General features: G+C 44.8%; 3 protein-coding genes and 1 long non-coding RNA gene across 4 annotated transcripts in view; 2 read left to right on the plus strand and 2 right to left on the minus strand.

Moving 5' to 3' along the window:
* Window positions 1–3,651: 3,651 nt before the first annotated feature.
* On the minus strand, window positions 3,652–7,882 carry LOC131104311 (troponin C, skeletal muscle). The gene is made up of 6 exons (XM_058051348.1): window positions 7,773–7,882; window positions 5,662–5,716; window positions 5,333–5,476; window positions 5,085–5,199; window positions 4,072–4,208; window positions 3,652–3,877 (listed from the first exon to the last, which is right to left on the minus strand). Exons 1-6 carry the CDS (start codon window positions 7,773–7,775, stop codon window positions 3,846–3,848), a joined length of 486 nt encoding a protein of 161 aa, XP_057907331.1. The 5' UTR covers window positions 7,776–7,882; the 3' UTR covers window positions 3,652–3,845.
* A 2,760-nt stretch (window positions 7,883–10,642) lies between these two features.
* Window positions 10,643–20,591, plus strand: si:rp71-17i16.5 (phosphatidylinositol 4,5-bisphosphate 3-kinase catalytic subunit gamma isoform). Its single transcript, XM_058051134.1, has 12 exons — window positions 10,643–10,818; window positions 12,190–13,346; window positions 13,521–14,073; window positions 14,277–14,342; window positions 15,638–15,863; window positions 16,248–16,339; window positions 16,697–16,840; window positions 17,513–17,603; window positions 18,334–18,464; window positions 18,626–18,737; window positions 18,835–18,992; window positions 19,879–20,591. The coding sequence occupies exons 1-12, from the start codon at window positions 10,651–10,653 to the stop codon at window positions 20,131–20,133; spliced, it is 3,153 nt and encodes a 1,050-aa protein (XP_057907117.1). The 5' UTR covers window positions 10,643–10,650; the 3' UTR covers window positions 20,134–20,591.
* On the minus strand, window positions 17,466–21,193 carry LOC131104202 (uncharacterized). The gene is made up of 3 exons (XR_009119745.1): window positions 20,858–21,193; window positions 19,900–20,010; window positions 17,466–18,935 (listed from the first exon to the last, which is right to left on the minus strand). It is a non-coding gene; the product is annotated as an uncharacterized LOC131104202 (long non-coding RNA).
* The window catches only part of lamb2l (laminin, beta 2-like), a 36,684-nt gene continuing 36,074 nt past the window's right edge, over window positions 20,927–21,536 (plus strand). The window contains exon 1 of the mRNA XM_058051130.1: window positions 20,927–21,073. The gene's annotated coding sequence lies outside the window, so the exon portion shown is untranslated. The remainder of the gene's footprint in view (window positions 21,074–21,536) is intronic.

The raw sequence follows: 21,536 nt of genomic DNA on the forward strand, positions 1-21,536 counted from the left end.
ACACACTTTAAAGTGGGTGACAAGGCCCCGCCCCCTGCCTCTCACAGCTCTTCCACATTTGGTCTCCTGAACTTTTAGGGTTCTTGCTTTGCCCCGAGGAAAGCCAATCTCACTTGGAGGGGAAGACGTCTTGAACATCTAAAACCAGCACCTTGACCAAACCATGAAGAGAAAACCAGTCAGACAGCTAATGTTGGAGCTTCCTGCTCTGTAAGTTGATTATTGACTTTATTCAAGCATTTATTTAGTGTGAAGTCATCCCTCCTTTATAGCGATTAATTGGTTCCAGACCAAAAGGGAATTGCCATAGGATGCCTTTTTCCAAATGGAATATATAAATATTGGTGCTTAGAGTATAGAAAACAAAAGCATAAATAGACTTTTTAACATGATTAGAGCCTTCTTGACATGAAACAACACCCCTACGGTCAGCTTTACACACTCCTATTACCCAATATAGTAGACCTAATATGAGAAAATAAGACATAAAAAACTGTTTACCACCGTCTAAATAAACTTTTTTTTTACAGGATTAGAGCTCTCTACACATGGAATAACACCCCTATAGTCACCTTTACACTGCGCTTACCCAATATGGTAGACATAATACAAGAAAATAAGACATAAAAAAACCTGTTTACCACCGTCTAAATACACTTTTTAACATGATTAGAGCCCTCTACACATGAAACAACACCCCTATAGTCACCTTTACACTGCTATTACCCAATATAGTAGACCTAATATGAGAAAATAAGACATAAAAACCTGTTTACCACCTTCTAAATACACGTTTTTACATTATTAGAGCCCTCTACACATGAAATAACACCCCTATAGTCACCTTTACACTGCTATTACCCAATATGGTAAACATAATACAAGAAAATAAGACATAAAAAACCTGTTTACCACCTTCTAAATACACTTTTTAACATGATTAGAGCCCTCTACACATGGAATAACACCCCTATAGTCACCTTTACACTGCCATTACCCAAACAGACATAATATGAGAAAATAAGACATAAAAAAACTGTTTACCACCTTCTAAATACACTTTTTAACATGATTAGAGCCCTCTGGACATGAAACAACACCCCTATAGTCAGCTTTACACTGCTATTACCCAATATGGTAGACATAATACAAGAAAATAAGACATAAAAAAACCTGTTTACCACCGTCTAAATACACTTTTTTTACAGGATTAGAGCCCTCTAGACATGAAATAACACCCCTATAGTCACCTTTACACAGCTATTACCCAATATAGTAGACCTAATATGAGAAAATAAGACAAAAAAACCTGTTTACCACCTTCTAAATACACTTTTTAACATGATTAGAGCCCTATACACATGAAACAACACCCCTATAGTCACCTTTACACTGCTATTACCCAATATGGTAGACATAATACGAGAAAATAAGACATAAAAAAACCTGTTTACTACCTTCTAAATACACTTTTTTACATTATTAGAGCCCTCTACACATGAAATAACACCCCTATAGTCACCTTTACACTGCTATTACCCAATATGGTAGACATAATACAAGAAAATAAGACATAAAAAACCTGTTTACCACCTTCTAAATACACTTTTTAACATGATTAGAGCCCTCTACAATGATACAACACCCCTATAGTCACCTTTACACTACTATTACCCAATATGGTAGACATAACACAATAAAATAAGACAAATAATACAAAACCTGTTTACCACCTTCCAAATACACTTTTGCACATTTTTTTAATTTTACAACATTATTAGAGCCTCAGCTCATCCAACCCTAATGATTGAGAAATAACATTGGACCTATATTTCGCTTTCTGGGACGTGGGTCACCGGGGCCCACCTCCAGAGCAGGAGTGGAAGTGGGACAGGATGGCGAGTGTGGTGGCTAGACCTGCTCCCATGGGGCTTGAAGAGGTGTCATGGATCCAACATGGATGGGCTCACCACGGAGGGGCAGAGTGCAGAGTGAGGTGGATGGTGGACCACAGCAGGAACCTTGGCGGTCAGCACCCTGAGGCACAGCGAGGGCTCTGGAGCCAGTACTCTCTAGAGGAGCTGGACTTTATCTTACCCTGGCATTGCCAGCAGTGAGAGGTGACAGGCAGGGGTGGCAATTCTTGTTGTCCCCTGGGTCAGGGGGGTTCAGAATACCCACCCTTTTTGGAGTCCTTGGAGGAAGTACTATGTGCTCCCTCAGGTGGAAGTATTCCTTCCACCGGTCCAACATGTCAAGTAGAGGTCAGCAGCATCCTCCCCATAAACGGTTTTACTGTGCACTGCTCCCTCCTCCTGAGACGGTGATTGGTTGAGCAGAATCTCTTCAAAGCTGTCTGCAAGTTGTTCTCTGTGGCTTCTCCAAACTCACCAAAACACCAACCACCTTACCGCCACAGCACCAATCAGCCGCTTTGACAATGGGGGCACAGAATGGCCTAATCGGACTCAATGTCCACCGCCCCGCTTGGAACATGGTCCAGGCTCTCCCAGAGTTGGAAGTTCTTCTCACAGGGGACTCTGCCAGACGTTCCCAGCAGACCCTCATAATACACCTGGGCCTGCCAGTTCTGACCGCCATCCTCCCCCACCGTTGACGCCAACTCGCTATTAGATGGTGATTGGTTGACTCAGCCCCTCTTTTGACCTGAGTGTCCAAACCATATGGCCCCAAGTCCAATGAGTCAATCATTGAACTGCAGCCCAGGATCTCCTGGTGCCAATGCACACATGTACACCCCGATGTTCATTATGGACAGTAAAAAGGCGGCGATCTGGTTCAGATCGGGGGTCCACTCCTCCCAATCATGCCTTCCCAGGTCTCACTGTCGCTGACAACATGGACATTGAAGTCCCCCAGCAGAATGAGGGGTTGGTTAACACGATTCTGTTGCATCATGTGGACATCAAGAGCAGGGCCTCTGGACCCCCGCGACTCGACCTCTGAGAAACGGTAGAAGATGGATGGCTGGACGTTATTATTAGACATTATTTTATTTTGAAAAGCCTGATAGTGAAGCTATGAAGTGGTGAGGGATGACTGTATACTACCCAGTGATGGGAAACAACACAACCTTCTTGTCAATCAATCAATGTGTTTGACCTTTAGAAACAGAACCATGACCTTTTGGGCCCCACACCCCCAGTTTGCAACCATGAAGTTGTGAAGATGAGAAATGTGGTGGAAAAGTAGTTCATGTTTTCTTTCATGAAACTCAAGACCAGCTTGGTGGTCTGGGCCAAACGCCCCCATTAACTGCACCCTGAATACCCTCGCCCCTCCAAGACGTACAGTCTGCTGCTCCTTATACGAGGGAGGAGGGGTGGGCGGCAACTTGATAGGCCTCAACTTCTGGCACTGCGTTTGTTAGCTCGCAGGCTACTTCCTGGTTGGCGGTGCCGTTAAAAACACTGCAAAAAGTAAACATCACAGCATATCATTGCCATTGCAGATACTCATGTAATTATGCCCCCGAGTGCCCCCTTTTGGTTATTTTGCAGGAAAAGTTGCGCCTGAAAAAGTAACATATGCTTGTCTCAAACATGATACACATTGTCCTCCTTGCATGAGCTTAGCTTGAACGACCAAAGCATTTTGAAGCAGAATTATAAAATTAGTAAAAAGGACAAATGGGTGCAAAGTGCTTTATTTCACATGGAGGTGCCGGAGAACCTCCTATAAACATGGAGGTGCTGGAGGAGGCCTTCCTACAAGCATGGAGGTGCTCGAGGAGGACTTCCTACAAGCATGGAGGTGCTAGAGGAGGACTTCCTACAAGCATGGTGGTGATAGAGGAGAGGACAGGAGGGAAAACATCAGGGACTTTATTGGACGTTCTCCATCATCTTCAGGAACTCTGCATAGAAGGACAAAGAAAGCATTCATATTGATACAGATTTATGAAGGCTGATGTACAAGTACAAGTACAAGTACAAGTACAAGTACAAGTACAAGTACAAGTAGAAGAAGTCCATCACGAACAGGAAGTAGCTGCTCATGCTAACAGGATATTTTTCTCATCATTTCTCAGACAAAAACCTTTCATCTCACCATCAAAATCAATCTTTCCGTCTTTGTTTGAGTCGGATTCTCCAAACATCTCATCAATATCTTCCTCTGTCACCGGTTCTCCGGTCATGTGCAGAATGTCTCCAAACTCCTCTCGGTCGATGAAGCCGTCTGCGTTCCTGACGGAATACACAAAAAATTAAGAAATACTAATAATCAATTGACCTTGGAATACACTAATCAATCATCAATACTAAGGATCGACCGATACACCGATATATCGGACCGATATTTGCATTTTTTCCTTGTATCGGTATCGACCGATACGCGCGCGGGTTCGCCGATGTATTCTTTCACGCTGCGGAGGAGCAGTCATCACATCAATTCTAGATAAAACTTAAACTATGACATGTATTCCACATGGTTGAATATTTATTCCTTTTAAAGTTGATAATGTCGTTTAAATGTGTGTTTAAGAAAGCTGAATTCTATTGTGTTCAGTGTTTACATTTCAATAAATATTTGTTTAAACATGAGACCTGTAATATTTGTTATCATTGTAATTTTTTCATGTAAATTGAGGGATCAAAAGCAGTATCGGCCACAAATATCGGCCCAGGCAAAATCGGCCATCGGCTAAGGGTGATGGAAAAAAATCGGTATCGGCATCGCCCCCCAAAAAACCATATCGGCCGATCCCTAATCAATACACCCTGGAATACACTAATCAATCATCAATGCACCTTGGAATACAAACTAATCAATCACCAATACACCCTGGAATACAGTAATCAATTATAAATACACTCTGGAATACAAACTAATCAATCACCAATACACCCAGGCATACACTAATCAATCATCAATACACTCTGGAATACAAACTAATCAATCACCAATACACCCAGGCATACACTAATCAATCATCCATACAGCCAGGAATGAGCAGTAAGCATAAACAGATGCTGGGTTGGCATAATACGTGATGGATGAGGGTAATAAATCCTACCGTGTATATAGGATATACAGTGTCATATATGTCATATATGTCATACTTGTCAAAAATCCGGAAGCATTCGGACAACTCCTCTTCACTCTTGCCAGCCTGGTCCTCTTTGAGCTGTTGGACCATCATGACCAAGAACTCCTCAAAGTCGATGGTGCCGCTACCTGGGGGGACATGATAGGACATGTCAATCATGAAAGTGTAATGTGGTGTTTTGGTCACTCGTTTCATTTCATTCAATGCATCTTCATGTCAGATGTAAAACTAATCATAACATAATCAATATTATCTGCTCACCGTCTTCATCCACTTCCTCTATGATGGCATCCAGCTCCTCCCTGGATGGGTTCTGACCCAGCATCCTCATCACGGTGCCCAACTCCTTGGTGCTGATGTCACCGCCGCCGTCCGTGTCGAACATGTCGAAGGCGGCTTTGAACTCTACACACACACAAAGTTGGAGTCATCAGAGAAGTGACTGTCCTGGCGAGGAACACACAACATATCATCAAAAGTACAGAAGTTGCATTCATCAAAGATTGTCTATACAACACAGTTGTTGCCTCTGCTACTGATTGAATGACAGCTACAGGGACCTTTTCTATTTGAAACCCACTCAGGCTGACCTGCAATCATCTCCTCCGTGAGGAAGGAGCGAGCATCGCTTTGAGCGTCTGTGGGCTGCAGGGCAAAAGTGGAAAATAAATAAACACGTTAGCGTACAATTAGCCTACAATACACACATCTAACATGTCAATAAACACATTAGCGTACAATTAGCCTACAATACACACATCTAACATGTCAATAAACACATTAGCATACATTTAGCATGTGATACACACATCTAACATGTCAATCAATAATTAACATAACATTAGCATACAATACACATATCTGTCAATCAACACATTAGCGTACGATTAGCATACAATACACACATCTGACATGTCAATCAACACGTTAGCGTACAATTAGCATACAATACACACATCTAACATGTCAATCAACACGTTAGTGTACATTTAGCATACAATACACACATCTAACATGTCAATCAACACATTAACATAAATGTAGCATACAATACACATATCTAATATGACAGTCAACACATGAGTGCGCAATTAGCATGCAATACACATCTTACATGTCGATAAAAATATTAGCATAAATGTACATATCATACAATACACACATCTAACATGTCAATCAACATATTAGCGTACAATTAGCATACAATACACACATCTAACATGTCAATAAACACATTAGCGTACATTTAGCATGCAATACACACATCTAACATGTCAATCAACACATTAGCGTACAATTAGCATACAATACACACATCTAACATGTCAATCAACACATTAGCGTACATTTAGCATACAATAGACACATCTAACATGTCAATCAACACATTAGCGTACATTTAGCATGTGATACACACATCTAACATGTCAAAGTACACATTAGCATACAATTAGAATACAAGGCACATGTCTAATATGTCAATAAACATATTAGTGTACAATTAGCATACAACACATATGTCTAATATGTCAATAAACACATTAACATACAATTGGCATACAATGCACATGTCTACTATATCAATAAACACATTAGCATACAATTAGCATACAATACACACCATCCATCCATTTTTTCTACCGCTTATCTGCGGGCATGCTGGAGCCTATCCCAGCTGTCTTAGGGCGGGCTACACCCTGGACTGGTGGCCAGCCAATCCCAGGGCACATATAGACAAACGACCATTCACACCCACATTCATACCTATGGACAAAAGCATTCATGTTTTTGGAATGGGGGAGGAAAGCGGAGTAGCCAGGGAAAACCCACACGCTCACGGGGAGAACATGCCAACGCCACACAGAGATGCCCGAGTGGGGAATCAAACAGCTGTGTGGCCTGGGCGCTAACCACTGGACTACCGTGCACCCCAACAATACACAAGTGTAATATAAACATATGTACATTAGCATACAATTAGCATGCAAAGACACATGGATTTATCTTCCAGTAGTGTGTGTGTATGTTAGATTGTTTTGTCCAATCAGAGTTCAGTTTCTATGTATGTGTGGCCATGCCAATGTAATCTTCATCCATCATCTTCTATGCTGCTTATCCTCACTAGGGTTGCAGGGGTATCCTGGCGGAGTACCCAGAAACCCCCCCCCCACACACACACAACGATAGTCAAAAAACTTCCAGGACAGCCAATAGCTACTTTTCTTACTGGGGATTTGGAAAAGTATCATACAGTATATACAGTATTTATATACAGTATATACTTAATTTGTCCATTTGACACAGAACGTTGATATGGGAGTCAGGCCAATGTTCAGAGCAGCTCTCCAGCCAGAGGGACTGAGGTTTACTTGCGAACACTTGCATAGCCTGGCTGGCATCCTTCAGCATCAATGAATTCCATGTCTGAGGTCCTTGTGACTGGTTGGAGTTATTTTTAAGCAGGCGGGATTGAGGAGGATTTTAGCCAAGGTGAAACTAAATGACCTCATCTATCTTTAGTGCCGGCTGATTATCCAGCGTATCGGGTTTAGTCACCCTGCAAACGCTCATCGAGAGGAAATCAGTGGAATCCCCATAGAAGAAAAGATTGGTGGTAAATCCAGGAAGGAATCCTTCATCCTCGACAGTTGAACCCAAAAGGCCTTCAAACTCCTTAAAAACAACAAAGGCCATTTCTTACCATGGTGAGGAGAGGCTGTGCACCAGGAAAAAGGTGTCAAGAGTCTTCAAGCAACGCAGCACAGTCGGGATAGAAGTGGTTCTGGGTTCCGCCTCCCTTTAGTACCCTCGCATCGCACTCCGCTTTTGCGGAAAATGATCAGGATTGGGCCGGAGGCGGCCAATCAGATCTTGCAATCTGTTGATGGACACCCCCATGTGGAACCCTCTTGATCCGATCGGCCGCATTTAGACAAGGGATCATCTCTGTGACATTCATTTGAAAAAAGCGGGACAGGATCAACTTCAATGCCTCACACCCCTCCATCCCTTCTCCATCTCTTTGGCATCTGTAACTCAAGATGTATCTCAATCAGCTGTACAACATCTCCAGCTATGTCACCCTGTCTTTCAACAAGTCAACAAATACAACAGCCGTACGGTCCCGCAGCATGTAGCATATACATACCGTAAATGCACGTCCAGTCCACGGTCTGGGCACATGTGTCAAAACGTTGGACTGGTATTGTGTGGACTCAAACACCTGTACACCACCTCAACTTGCTGGCCCATCTTTCTACAAGTACAAGAGTTGTACAGCAGTGGTAGAGTCCGGCCAACAAAGCAACACCATGACAAGCACAGATACATCTGCAAGTCTACTATTTGGTCATCTTCTTTACTATTACTCAAGCTGCATTTTGGTGTTTATTGGTGCTTTGTAGCTGTGGGGGATTGTGGTGCTATTAAGAGCTGGGTTGGGTTGCCGAAGTACCCCCTTCTCTACCAGAGCCCTGTGAGTTGGAGTAGTATCTTAGCTGTTCCCAGTATGGTGTCTATCTACCCAGTTTGGGAGTGACTGCCTCCAGGGACCCCATCGCTGGTGGCACCATTGTTGCCTGACAAAGTCAGTTTGTCAGTCTGGATGTAGAAGACCCACAGGATCTTGTTCTGGTTGTTCTCAAGCACCTTGACTGTGGGAGCTCCAGTCCATATTTGCTACAGATGTTCTGGTACAGGGCGGCACGGCGGTCGAGTGGTTAGCGCGCAGACCTCACAGCTAGGAGACTAGGATTCAATTCCACCCTCGGCCATCTCTGTGTGGAGTTTGCATGTTCTCCCTGTGCATGCGTGGGTTTTCTCTGGGTACTCCGGTTTCCTCTCACATTCCAAAAACATGCTAGGTTAATTGGCCACTCCAAATTGTCCATAGGTGTGAGTGTGAATGGTTGTTTGTCTATATGTGCCCTGTGATTGGCTGGCGACCAGTGTACCCCGCCTCTCGCCCGAAGACAGCTGGGATAGGCTCCAGCACCCCCTGCGACCCTCGTGAGGAAAAAGCGGTAGAAAATGAATGAATGAATGAATGTTCCGGTACACTATCCCTGCGTGGGCTGTGCTCCCCCATGTATGCCCTTCCTGACAGCATCTTACCCCCTGCTGTGATGTGCTGCCCCGTGCCGGGGGCTTCTTTGCACAGGCTGCACTCGGGGTCCGGTCTGATGGGGTAGACCCTGCCCTTTATTGATCTTGTTGTGCTCCCTCCTTGCTGTCTTTCAGTCCAGTCACTTCTTCAATTGGTGGGTGGTACTTGCCATGCAGGGGCATGTCTTTCCATGAACCCTTGGGGGTCGTCTTCTATAGTGTGTCATCATTCCATGACACAACCTTTATGGTCAATAACTATTGGATTGATGACCTGGTGGATTACCTGGCGTGTGTTTATGATCAATAACTAATAAAAGGCATGTATACGATGCATGTGCTGGGTCATACAAGCGTAGCACGTTTGACTTGAGATCAGAACATGGAAAGAAAGTGCGTTGGAGTAGGACACAGCGTGAGTGTGTCCATTCCATCCAACGGAATGCTCCTCCCTTGTTGGCTGGCTGATTGACAGCAGCAGCTGATGCTCCACGTTGTCTCCTCTTCTTCTTCTTCTTCTGTGCTTGTGGTTTTGCTGAGAGGCAAGGAGCCTGAAGAGCAATGCTGAGATGATCGTACTGAGCAGAGAAGAAAGAAAGATGATTTTGTTGTTCACCTTTGTCCTTCTCATGCCACTGTCTGCTCGTTCCTTCTATTTGTGGACATGCCCCCCCTCCCCTCTGCCTGCCCCCACTTGGGGAGCAGCTGAAGCCCAACAAGACTCTAAAAAAGGCGGGGAGGTATGCATCTGAGCGTGCATCATGTTTCTAATCGTTTGCTTGCTTAGCGTAGCATCCCTTACAACCAGGCCAAGCATGCATGCTAGCTCTGCCACAACACAAGTCCATGTTCCAAAGCTCAAAACTAGCTGGCGGTTACCTTAAATAAGTCCTTCCCAGTGCAGTTGCAGGTGCGCCTTCAGGCCAAAATAAGAAGTACAGCAAGAAAACAATGTAGTATATTTGGAGGATTTACTACAAAGTATATTTCAGTGCTTCATTGGCGGGTTTAAAGAATCTTGGTTCTCACCTTGGTTGAGAGTCCTTATATTTTCCTATTCCAGGAAAATTTGGGATACTTTGTTGTAAAAGTCTCCCGATGAGCATTCCTATATCATCCTCCATCTTAGCAGTCAATGGTTCATTCGGCAGAGCATAAAAATATCTTTCATGCATTTGATTGACCGCATCTATTTGCCATTGCGCATAAAGGGATTTGGAATGTGATAGCCATATGGAATATAAGGCGTATACTGTGTATTCTAAGAGTATGTCTGTACAAGGGAGGTGTACAGATGCAGTATATAGTGTTGTTATTGTAACCTGATCTCTAAGACTACTTCCATTTACAGTAAGAATGAGGAAGTCCCATACAGAACAAACACCAAAAGGGGAACCTTGCTAGAGGACAATCAGTGCTTCATGTAACATGCAGCTTGCATTTGTCCTTCCATCCCTTCCACTGTTCTAAGGTCAATGGACGCGTCTGCAACCTCACTCACATGGACTCCAAAGTGCAGTCAGAACAAGCTGAGGTTGATCTGCCTGTTCGTCTCCGACGAGCATCCCTGTGCTGACCGGGTGTCCGTCATCCTGCCTGCTCAGTCCACGCTGCAGCAGCTCAGGATGCACATCTCCATGCAGGTACACGCATACTTCCATTTTCCTCCTTTGCATGTTCATCGAGAATCTCTTCCACTGTCAAGCTGTAGCATCATCAAGCCTTCATTATGTGTACAAGTACTACAGTACTGCATGTGCACGAAGTATGAAAAGAGGGATTGTCATTTTTTGAAAATTGGGTTGAGGAAAAGTTATAATTAAATAATTTTATACCGCTTATCCTCACAAGAGTCGCGGGGGTGCTGGAGCCTATCCCAGCTGTCTTTGGGTGATAGGCGGGGTACACCCTGGACTGGTGGCCAGCCAATCACAGGGCACATATAGACAAACAACCATTCCCACCCACATTCATACCTATGGACAATTTGGAATGGCCAATTAACCTAGCATGCATGTTACGGAGTACCTGGATAAAAGCCATGCATCCACAGGGAGAACATCCAAACTCCACACAGTGATGGCCGAGGGTGGAATTGAACTCGGGTCTCCTAACTGTGAGGCCTGCGAGCTAACCATTCACACACCGTGCAGCCTGAAGAAGTTTAAATATTTGAAAAATAAAGCAGAAATGTAAAAAATGCAGTAACTTTGGACAAACCACAAATAGAAAAGATGGAAACGTAGCTTGGGAAGAAGCCAGATCGTCCAGAATCTGCACTTATTCAGCTCTATTTTTTTTTTTATTTAATACATCCTGCAAAAACGGTCTATTTAATGTATTCCACCCACGGCCCGCCTCTAGGCACGCCCAGTGCGTTGTGGTTGGTAACACTCCCAAGTGTTTAGAAGGACTTCAAGTGTTGCGAACCCACCTTAAAACGCCGATGTGTCTTTTTCAAATGTGGCCTTTAAACATACAGCCATACGTGTTGGATCCTGAATCTGGTCCGTATAGGCTGGACAGTCCCAAGTTTCAAACAAATGTAGCATTCCCTTACACCCGGCATAGAAAAAAGATGGATGGAACACAAGAATTCAACATTCTAACTATATTTATAGGTCAGTAAAGTGGAAAAAGCATAAAATGTCCCCTTTAAGAAGAAAGTTGAAAAGGTTAACCTTAAGCCAGTGTAAGTATTTGTGATTCATTGCAAACACACATCCATGCATTGGATGTTTGTCGGCACTCTAATTTTGTTCCTGGAGGTTGAAAATGACGTGTTTAACTTTTGTGCGGCGACTATCACTTGACTATCATGGCGTCAATTTGAGTGGATATATGGTACATGTGTGCCCCTTGTTCCAGATTCAAACCCAGGGACAGCAGAAAGAGAGACGAGAGCACTAGCCGTCGAGCTACCTGAATGTCCAGTTCGACTCTTAAGGCAGCAACGCTAACTTAGAAAATGGTATGGAAGACGTGGACTTCACCAGTTTGGTTTGTGCTTGCAGGTGCAGGACTGCCATCAAGATCCCTTTGCAATACTGGATCCAGAGAAGTACACGCTGCTGTACGCTAAGACAGAAGATTGGTACGAGGCCTACGACGACTGTCAGATCATCAGGACGCTAAACCTACCGTGGTGCTATGACGACGCTGGACTGCCAACAGCCCACATGGTGCTAAAGGAGATGGTGGCGGGGTATTCAGAGTGGAAGCGGAAACAACATCACCTGCTGCCCTTCCTGATCGGATGCAATCTGGAAGAAGAGGTATCGGGGAGACTTGGAGAGCTGGCATACACCCGAAGGAAACTGGCATCTTGGACAAATCAGGAGCTAAAGCGTCGAGATGACACGTCGTACACCACAGAGCCTTGGATTGCAAACACCCCCGTCCCGGACGACTTAAAGTCCCTGCTAAACAGGAAGCTCCCGGTCACGCTACATTACATGAACCAGATCAGCTTCAGTATACAAGTGGATTTTAGCGCAACACCTAACATCCTTCTGAAATTCTTTCAAAGGGTGATGGCAGAACAGAAGCAGGACATTTCTGACACTTTGGTGCTGAAAGTATCTGGAAGAGAGGAGTTTGTATCGGGGGACTACCCCCTGAAGGATTTCCAGTGGGTGCGACAGTGTCTGAAAGACAACCATGACCTCCACCTGTCTGTGGTCCCTGTCTCGCAGCTCCTAAAAGAGACTGTCCAGTTGGAGGACTTGCCGCTTGTGGATGCTTTCATGGGAACTTTCAGCTCCCACGAAGATCTCTGCCTGGAAGGGAAGCATTTGGAAGACATCGACATGGTATCCCTGTGGGACTGCAACAGAAAGTTCCGTGTCAAACTTGTCGGCATTGACGTTCCAACGCTGCCGAGCAAATCCCTGCAATGGGTTCGTGTGGATGCATCGATACTTTACGGCAACAAGGTTCTCTCGTCAGTGTCTTCAAGTCCCAAACTCCTCACAGATGAAGTCCTGTGGAACGAGTGGCTGGACTTTGATGTGTGGCTTCAGCATCTTCCACGTGGCGCCAAGCTGGGCTTCACCATTAGTGCCAGAAGCAGTGACACCAGAGAAGCAAACTCTGCATCCAAAACGTCTGACGTGGCCAAAGGGAAGGTGAAGGTTCTTTACTTCGTCAATCTTCTCCTGATAGATCACAGGTCAGAAACTAACCATCTTGTTCAAAACTCCAAACGTTGGGAATGGATTTGAATGTAATTTGGTAGACTTTGTTTTGGTGCAACCAGCTGCAGATGAGCTCTTGATTTGGAGCCAGAATGCTAGTCTGTACTGGAACCCTGCATGAATTGTTAGCTTCTTATTGTTTGTCACAGGTCGCTCCTCACACAGGGATCCATCACCCTGCACATGTGGTCCCACCCTGACCAGGAGGACGAGGCAGTCACCTACCAAGCAGACAAACTCTCCTGTGCTACCAACCCGGATCGCGCTAACTCCATGGCCATTAGCTTCCTTCTTGATCGCTACAGCTTCCCCGTGGTTCTCCCAAAGTGCTTTAGCCACACTTCCAACACCAGCAGATCCCATTCTGCCGATGATGAACAAGCCGATGAGCCTGAAACCGTCACATCTTTTTCTCAATGCGTCCAAAACAAGGCTTGCCTCCGAAGATTCAGGGAGAAGAGCGTTTGCTACGGCCCTAACCTACCCAAGTTCCTTCGCACCGTGGACTGGATGAACAGCAGAGTGGTGGAAGATGTCCACTGGTTGGTGGCTAACTGGGACCCGGTAGAACTGGATGTGACCGTGGCCCTGGAGCTGTTGAGCATGGACTTTGCTGACGAGGCGGTCAGGAGATTAGCGGTCCAGCGTCTGGAGAGCCTGTCCAATGACGACGTCCTGAAGTATTTGCTGCAGTTGGTGCAAGTATGTATAAATCCCTGCAGGTGACTGGCTATATTTTACAGCGCATGCAGAGCTGCCAACATGGACACATTTTTTGGACTTGGCACGCTGTGTGATCCTTTTTCCACCCTGCATGAGATATGTACCCGACTGTTAGTGTATGTAAACCCCAGACCTAAAGAGAGTGGCTCATTCACGTTAGTTTGATGTCTTTCTTGGCATAGAGCATCAAAGTGGAAGCGTACCACGATAGCGTCCTGGCTCGCTTCCTCATCCAAAGAGCCTTAAGGGTGAGTGATGCCACTTTCATCTCTTATTACCCTGATCTCTGTGTTATCGTCTTTTTTTACATGCTGATAAGTAGGGATTAGTGCACATGTATGATAACACATATAGAATACAGTGTTCCCTCGCTCTATCGCGGTTCACTTTCCGCTGATTTGCAAAATTAGCTTTTTTTAAGACCGCATATGAGTGTTGTTAAAGGCCGAGCCTGGCCCTTTAAGATAATTTGCATTGTGGGAAGTTGAGTGTCCTTCTTTCTTTCTCTCTATCTCTCACTCTCCCCTCTGTTGTCCCTTTTCACTAAGGGGACTATAAAAGAGACTATAAAGGAGACTATACTATCAGCCGATAAAGCGATCAGCTTCTGCTTCCGTATTATGCCCTGGGCGCGTTTGGCCGCCATTTTAGGATGCTGAAACCAGAAAAATTGACACCAACATGTCGGTCATATTTCTGCAGTACAATGGATTTTTACTCATTTATATTTACATATATATTAATTGTGTCCATTTTATCGAAGTGTACGCACAGCGTATAACTTTATTCATGATATACTCCGTTCAGAGCTAGTGAATACATTGTACTCTGTTGGCTGCCTAGCCCCTCCCACCTCTTTTGCTTGCTTTCTATCATGGAGGACTTTCAGTTCCATGCTATTCTTCACTCTGTTCCATTCATTTGCACTAGTTGGCTCAACCTATTCGTAACTTTATACTCTTTGGTGTTCACCGCCCATTGTTTTCTGCGTCCTAATTGCCTGTAGACAGTTCTCAATCAATCTCCTTTGCTCTGCCCGGAAGTCATTGCTAGCTTGCTAGCTTTTAAATGAATCCCTTGTTGGAAGGAGGGGGATGGCACCAGGAGGAAGACAGCTGCAAAATATTTTAACAAGGATACATAAAAGTTATTGTACAGAGGAACCGGGCCAGGATGAAAAGGCACAGTCAAAGGGGTGAAAAATATGCGTGAGTGACTGAATAATTGCTTGTGTCGGACCTGTGGGTTGATACAATTTGGACGCCGGTTTGAACTTTTTTGAGAGTGTATAAACAAGAGAGAAATGTGAGAAAATCTTGTCTGAGAAAGTGTACAAAGTGTATGGTGAGAGCCTTAAAACACACATACTTCACATCTTTCACTGATTGAGGGCTATTTTGGGAACACTGTTAAAAAAAACTATCTGAAAAAAAGTGAATTTGCTAAATGAAATTTTGCAGTAGGAAATAATCTAACATGAATTTCTTTGCAGGCATCTTATAAGCGTATAAAATAAGTTAACCATGGTGGTCCTCTGTTCCAGAGCAAGCGCATTGGCCACTTCCTCTTCTGGTACCTACGCGGAGAAGTGCTGGCATGTCCGTATTTCCGCCAGCGCATGGCCGTGGTTCTGGAGGCCTACTTGCGAGGCTGCGGTCAGGCCATGCTGGATGGCTTCGCCCGGCAGGTGGAGGCCGTGAACGCCCTGCAGGAGGTCGCCGTCACCATGAAGAGGCTCTACCCTGAAAAAACAGGCCTTGCTCCTGCAGGTAAATACTCGTTTATCATTTGCAAGATCTGCATTCTCCCGATGTTGTGCAGTTGGGAATAAACTGTTTGTATTTATATTATATTTTTGGCTTTGAATTGGATTGGCATGATTTCTAATGGAAACATGGATATGAGGAGAACGATACAGTGGACAGGTGGCTGTGTTTGCATCCTAGCTTGGACATTTCCATGTGAAATTTGGAAACATGGACGTCGGTTTCATGCATAACAGCAGGTCCACTATGAGGCGTATTTGCAGTTCCCAGTTACTGTTCCAAGTACCCACAACATCCTGGTGGATACTTCGGACTAATCCGCCCACCCAAAACATGCATTTGGAGAGACGTGTATCAGCCATCATATTCTTCAATGTGCTCCTACAGCTTCACTCAAGCTTCAGCAGCTCCTTCAAGACAGCGTTCTTCCTGAGTTCCTGCTGCCTTTGGACCCCCGCATCAAAGTAGGACAGATTCTGGTAAGCCTCGCCAAAAATGAGGACACGCCAATATTTTAATATACTTCCCTGGGGTCAATACTACTGGATATACTGTACTGTAGAGTAGTCAGTGTAGAGCCAAAGTGAGTCCATCTAACAGGTGGAATCGAAGGCATGGAATATACAGTATATACAAGTTGTTGCTGGAATCCTCCTCCACCCCTCCCCATAATGACCCTTTCATCCTTAGCTTAGCATCGTAGCGAAGCTGTTAACCATAACCACACTAACCATAATAGCTCCTGCAGCTGTGATGACATCCTACAGGGGGCGCTGTTGTTAGAGTAGTGACAGTAACCACATCCACAGGACACATATGTGGATTTCATTTCCCAGCTGGACAAATGCAAGGTGCTGGCGTCCAAGAAGAGACCTCTGTGGCTGGAGTTCTCGGCCATGCCGTCACCAGGCTCTGCTCCGGCTGTCGGGATCATTTTCAAACAAGGAGATGACCTCCGACAGGACATGCTGATTATTCAGGTGAGCCATGAGTCGACTTGTTGCACATCCTCAAGTCATAGTTGTGGTTGATCACATTCAGGAAAATGCTGCCCCTAGTGTTTTGGTGGAGAATTGCACATCAAGAGTTAAAAATAGATGACCTTTATGGTCATGAACTGTCAGTTCTTCACTCGCTGGTGGGCACACATGGTACCAAGTTTCTGTTAATGCTGTACTGAATGGATTAGAATGTGGGGGGGGGGTTGTTTATTGTCTTGTGTTTACTGCAGAGTGAGTGGGAGTGGGACGCGTTGTCGGACTTTGGCTGCATAGGTGACTTTGATCATTATGCTTCTGTAAATATATATTTTGTATTCATTTTGACTCCTCGTTTTTAGTTTTAGGTTTCTTTTTTAAGATATTTTTACCCAAAATAGGTGACAGTGTTTGCACTGCTTCTAAATGGCTGTAAATAAAAATCACCACCAGCACTTTTGACTGAGTCATCAACATTGGTGGGAAATGTTGGAGTGAAGCTGTGCTGTGTGGCAATACGTGAAAACATACACCAGTGTGGTCTTATGACCGTGCAACAAGCGCAATCATGGTATTACTGCGCCAAGCTCGATGGATGTAAAGTGTGTCCCCCACGGCCTTGTGGGGCCTTTATGACTTCACATGGCCATAAAAGTCGTGTTGCTTTTTCTTTAGACTTTAATGGTGATGGAGTCAATATGGCAGGAGCAGTCACTGCACCTCAACCTCCTACCGTATGGCTGCATCTCCACGGGACACAACATAGGTAAGCAGAGTAAACAAGTCCAAGTTAGCGTCAAGTCACAACAGCAGTTATCTCGTGGCACTTTACACAAATGAAGACAGAACCAACTGAAACCAACAGGAGCACGCTCTTGGCGACGGAGGCAAGAAAACGAAACCTTGGACAGAACCCAGGCTCTGTGTGGGCTGTCTGTCTCGATCAGTTGGGTTGAGCTATAGAAATAGAGGTGGTGAATCACGCCCAATAGCCCCTTGGAGGACAAGCTAAAATAAAGCTGTAGCTTTGATCATGTAGTTTTTCTTCAGTCAATATGCTAACCTAGCCTGATGCTAAAATGTAACGTTAGCACTTGCTATTGTTGCTAACACGTGTGTCCACCCCTTTATGTTACTCAGTTGGTGCCTGGACACTTCGACCTTTGACCTTTACAGCTGCTTCATGAATATGGTTGAATGTGGCTTATTAGTAGTCAAAATATGAACGTTTAAGCTCATTTTGCATTTTTCCCCTAAATTAATCAATTACCTGCATAAAAATGTTGAAATAAAGTGAAATACAAATATTTGTGTATTAGGTTAGTGCAGAGTTACTGGTTGTGAAGTATGCAATAGGGCCTCTTGAGACACACAGATCATTAGCATTAAAGCTACCCACACACACACACAATATGTTACTAAAAGCCCTTTAAGACTGGCTCCATTCCAGCATCAAGGCTAACAGTTCCAAGATAAAACACCTTTCTGTTACTCAGGAATGATTGAGATCGTACGAGACGCGGCGACCATCGCAGCAGTGCAGAGGAGCCACGGAGGAACCAATGGATTCTTCAGAGATGATGCTGTCTTTGAGTGGCTCAGATCCAAGAGTTCACTCCAGGAAATTGTAATTCATGACCATTCATGTCGTGTTGATATCCGACCCACCCTTGGCCTCAAGTTAGCTGGGATGGACTCCAGCATCCCCATTACTCTACAAATGTTACAGAAGGTGGATGTTGGATGTAGTAGATGTTTGTGTGCATTAACACTACACGTTTGATGCAGCACTTCAAGACTGTGGAACGCTTTGTCAAGTCTTGTGCTGGATACTGTGTGGCCACATACGTGCTCGGCATTGGCGATCGTCACAATGACAACATTATGATCACGCATGAAGGTATGAACCATCAAGCACAAACCACTTCTTCATATGTATCATCCAACAACCATTGTCTGTCTGTTGTATGTCAATTTCATGTCCGTTGTGTCTTCAGGCAATTTGTTCCACATTGACTTTGGCCACATTTTGGGGAACAGGAAGCACTTCCTGGGAGTCAGCAGGGAGCGTGTTCCATTTGTCCTCACGCCTGACTTCCTGTATGTCATGGGGAGAGTGAAAGGTGGTAACAGCCTCTACTTTCAGCTCTTCAAAGTAAGCTTGACACTGCAACCGTCCATAAATGTACCACAAGAACATTTCTCTTGGGTTTGGTAGCAAATTCCATTTCATATTTCTAAGAGGATGTATGCTAGAGTATCAGAAACACATCAACAATTTTCCTTGTTAACTTTGACAACGAGCACTCTTACTTCTCCATCGTTCACTCTGATCCATCCCATCAATCATACCTTTCATTTGTTCAATCATATTTTCCTTTCCCTCTTTCTTTCTCATCCTATAGTACTCTTATAGCATCATGTACAACCTTCATATCATTTTCTAGTGCTCTTTTCCTCCACAGGGTTTTTAACCTCTTTAAGAACAGCGTACAAGGCAGTATTACCATCTTGTAGTACCTTGCTATCACCTCTGAGTGCCTTAGAGCACTGCACAAGTATTCCATTGTCGTCCTTAAGGTTTATGACTTCACAAATTTCTTCTTGAGGCTGTTCTGCGATTTCTAATCTGTGTTAGAACTGGCCTCATTTGTGCTAGTTTCCTCCTGTAGCGCTTTCTTCTCCTCCTTCAAAGCATGAAATGACTTCCAATCTTTGTCCTCTGGAAGTAAATATGACGCGCAACCCAGATTGACATTCCTTCTCATTCGTCATCCAGGCCCTGTTTGGATTTTCAACATATATTCTAGAAGCCGTCAGCACTTGAACTCATTTATTTCAAAGAATCTGCAGCTCTCGCCTGTCCGGGTTGAAGTTGAGGGTGTCAGCAATCTGTTCTGTGTAGTCCATGTAGGGTAGTCCGGAAGGCACCAAAACAGTTTAAAACTCTACTATCAACAGCAGACCTCTTGCCTTGGACGTCCTTTCCAGTCCCGGGTGCGTTTGTGTATTTAAGATAGTGTTGGTGTATGTATTTACAGGACTCGTGTGTTCAGGCCTACCTGGCGCTGCGTTCACACTCGGGCCTGCTGGTGACGCTCTTCTCTCTCATGCTGCTGACCGGCATGCCGGAGCTGAGTGCCGCGGAGGACATGCAGTACCTGCGGGAGGCGCTGCAGGAGGACAAGAGCGAGACAGAGGCCAAGAAGCATTTCCTTCTGCAGATTAGCAGGTGTGAACAGCTGGACTGGACTGTGCAGGCCAACTGGTGGATCCACCGGATGGCAAATAGATGAGACATGATGATATTATTCATTTAATGATATTTCTCCCCATGGATGCTCATCTCAAACCTTTCAGCAATTTCCCTGAACCTTTGCCGTAGAAAGCAGTGTATTGGTGGCCAAAATGGAAAGTTCGCTCTGTCCATGCTAGCTAGCAGGATAACATTACCCAGAGGGCTGGCTCATGCTTGAATGAAGTATCCACATGGTGTGTGAAAGGTCATGGTTCAGGTCAAGGTCAAGTAGGGCTGCAGAGCTATGCCACCATCACACTTCCAATGTGACACATTAGAAACAATGCAAACCATAAAACTGCTTCGTTTTTGTGTGAATTGCTTTAAAAAGCTCATAAGACCAAATACTGTCATAGATAACAATGAAATGAAGTGGTGATAAGTTCAGACAGAGTTAATAGTTCATTCATAAAAATGAAAAAACAAAGCCCCTGCCAGTCAGAGACTAAGTAAATGCTACCCTCTAGCGGTGATAACATTCATTACATGGCAGGCCCCTCCACGCTGCATGGACACCGATCTATAGCGGGGTCTATATAAGGAACCCGCGTATGCGCACTGATTGGATGGTTCACTCTAAAAAGCCTGGATTTGCGTTCTTACCCAGGGTTGGTTGAGCTCACCCCAGTCATTTACCATGCATAGCTCCGTCTTACTTTTGTACAATGGGCCCCTGAGTAACAAAGGATTTATCTTCACGGGATTATGTGCGTTATCTTTACCTGGAGGAGTGGGCGTGGCCTCGTAGCACTGGGTGGGGTCGACCACCTCCAAGCGGCCTACCTGCACCCGCTTCCCCGGAGACGGCACACCGCTGCCGGCCACTGCCAAGGGCTCCTCCTCCGCCCTGTTCCGTCCAGCGACGCTGCACACCGGACACCGAGCGCCAACGGGAGACCTCCCAGAGAGGAGCGTGTGCGTCGATAGGCAGCTAACCGGTAAGAAGGGCTTGTTTTGGGGGGGGGAACAGACCTTCGCCAAAAAGTAGACAATTCCAAGTTCCGTCAGAAATGTGATTATGAACATTTAAGAGTCACTTGATGTCTGCTACTGTGACGAACACACGTCCTTCAACATAGCTTTGCTACACATTAAAGTTAGTTTGTTGCATGTTTTTTACAGCTTTATGCACTTTTATCTTTTCTTCTGGTACTTGTGGTGCTAGGGTAATTGGCGTGACGTCAGTCTGCCGCGGCTCTAAACTTCATATCACATTTCAGCAAGTGTTGCGGTAGAATAACGTCAGGTTCATGCCAGAGGGGAATAATTGGCAATCGTCAATAAGTTTCCTTCTTGGCAAACTTTAGAAGTCCCCGGGCATAGTTCCACCTGTTTGTCTTTTACTCTTTGATTTGTCCAAAATAAATATGCTGACGTACATAGTGCATGCTCTTGGATTCC

Source organism: Doryrhamphus excisus, chromosome 16 (genome assembly GCF_030265055.1).
Source record: "Doryrhamphus excisus isolate RoL2022-K1 chromosome 16, RoL_Dexc_1.0, whole genome shotgun sequence".
In the NCBI taxonomy this organism is placed as follows: Eukaryota; Metazoa; Chordata; class Actinopteri; order Syngnathiformes; family Syngnathidae; genus Doryrhamphus; species Doryrhamphus excisus.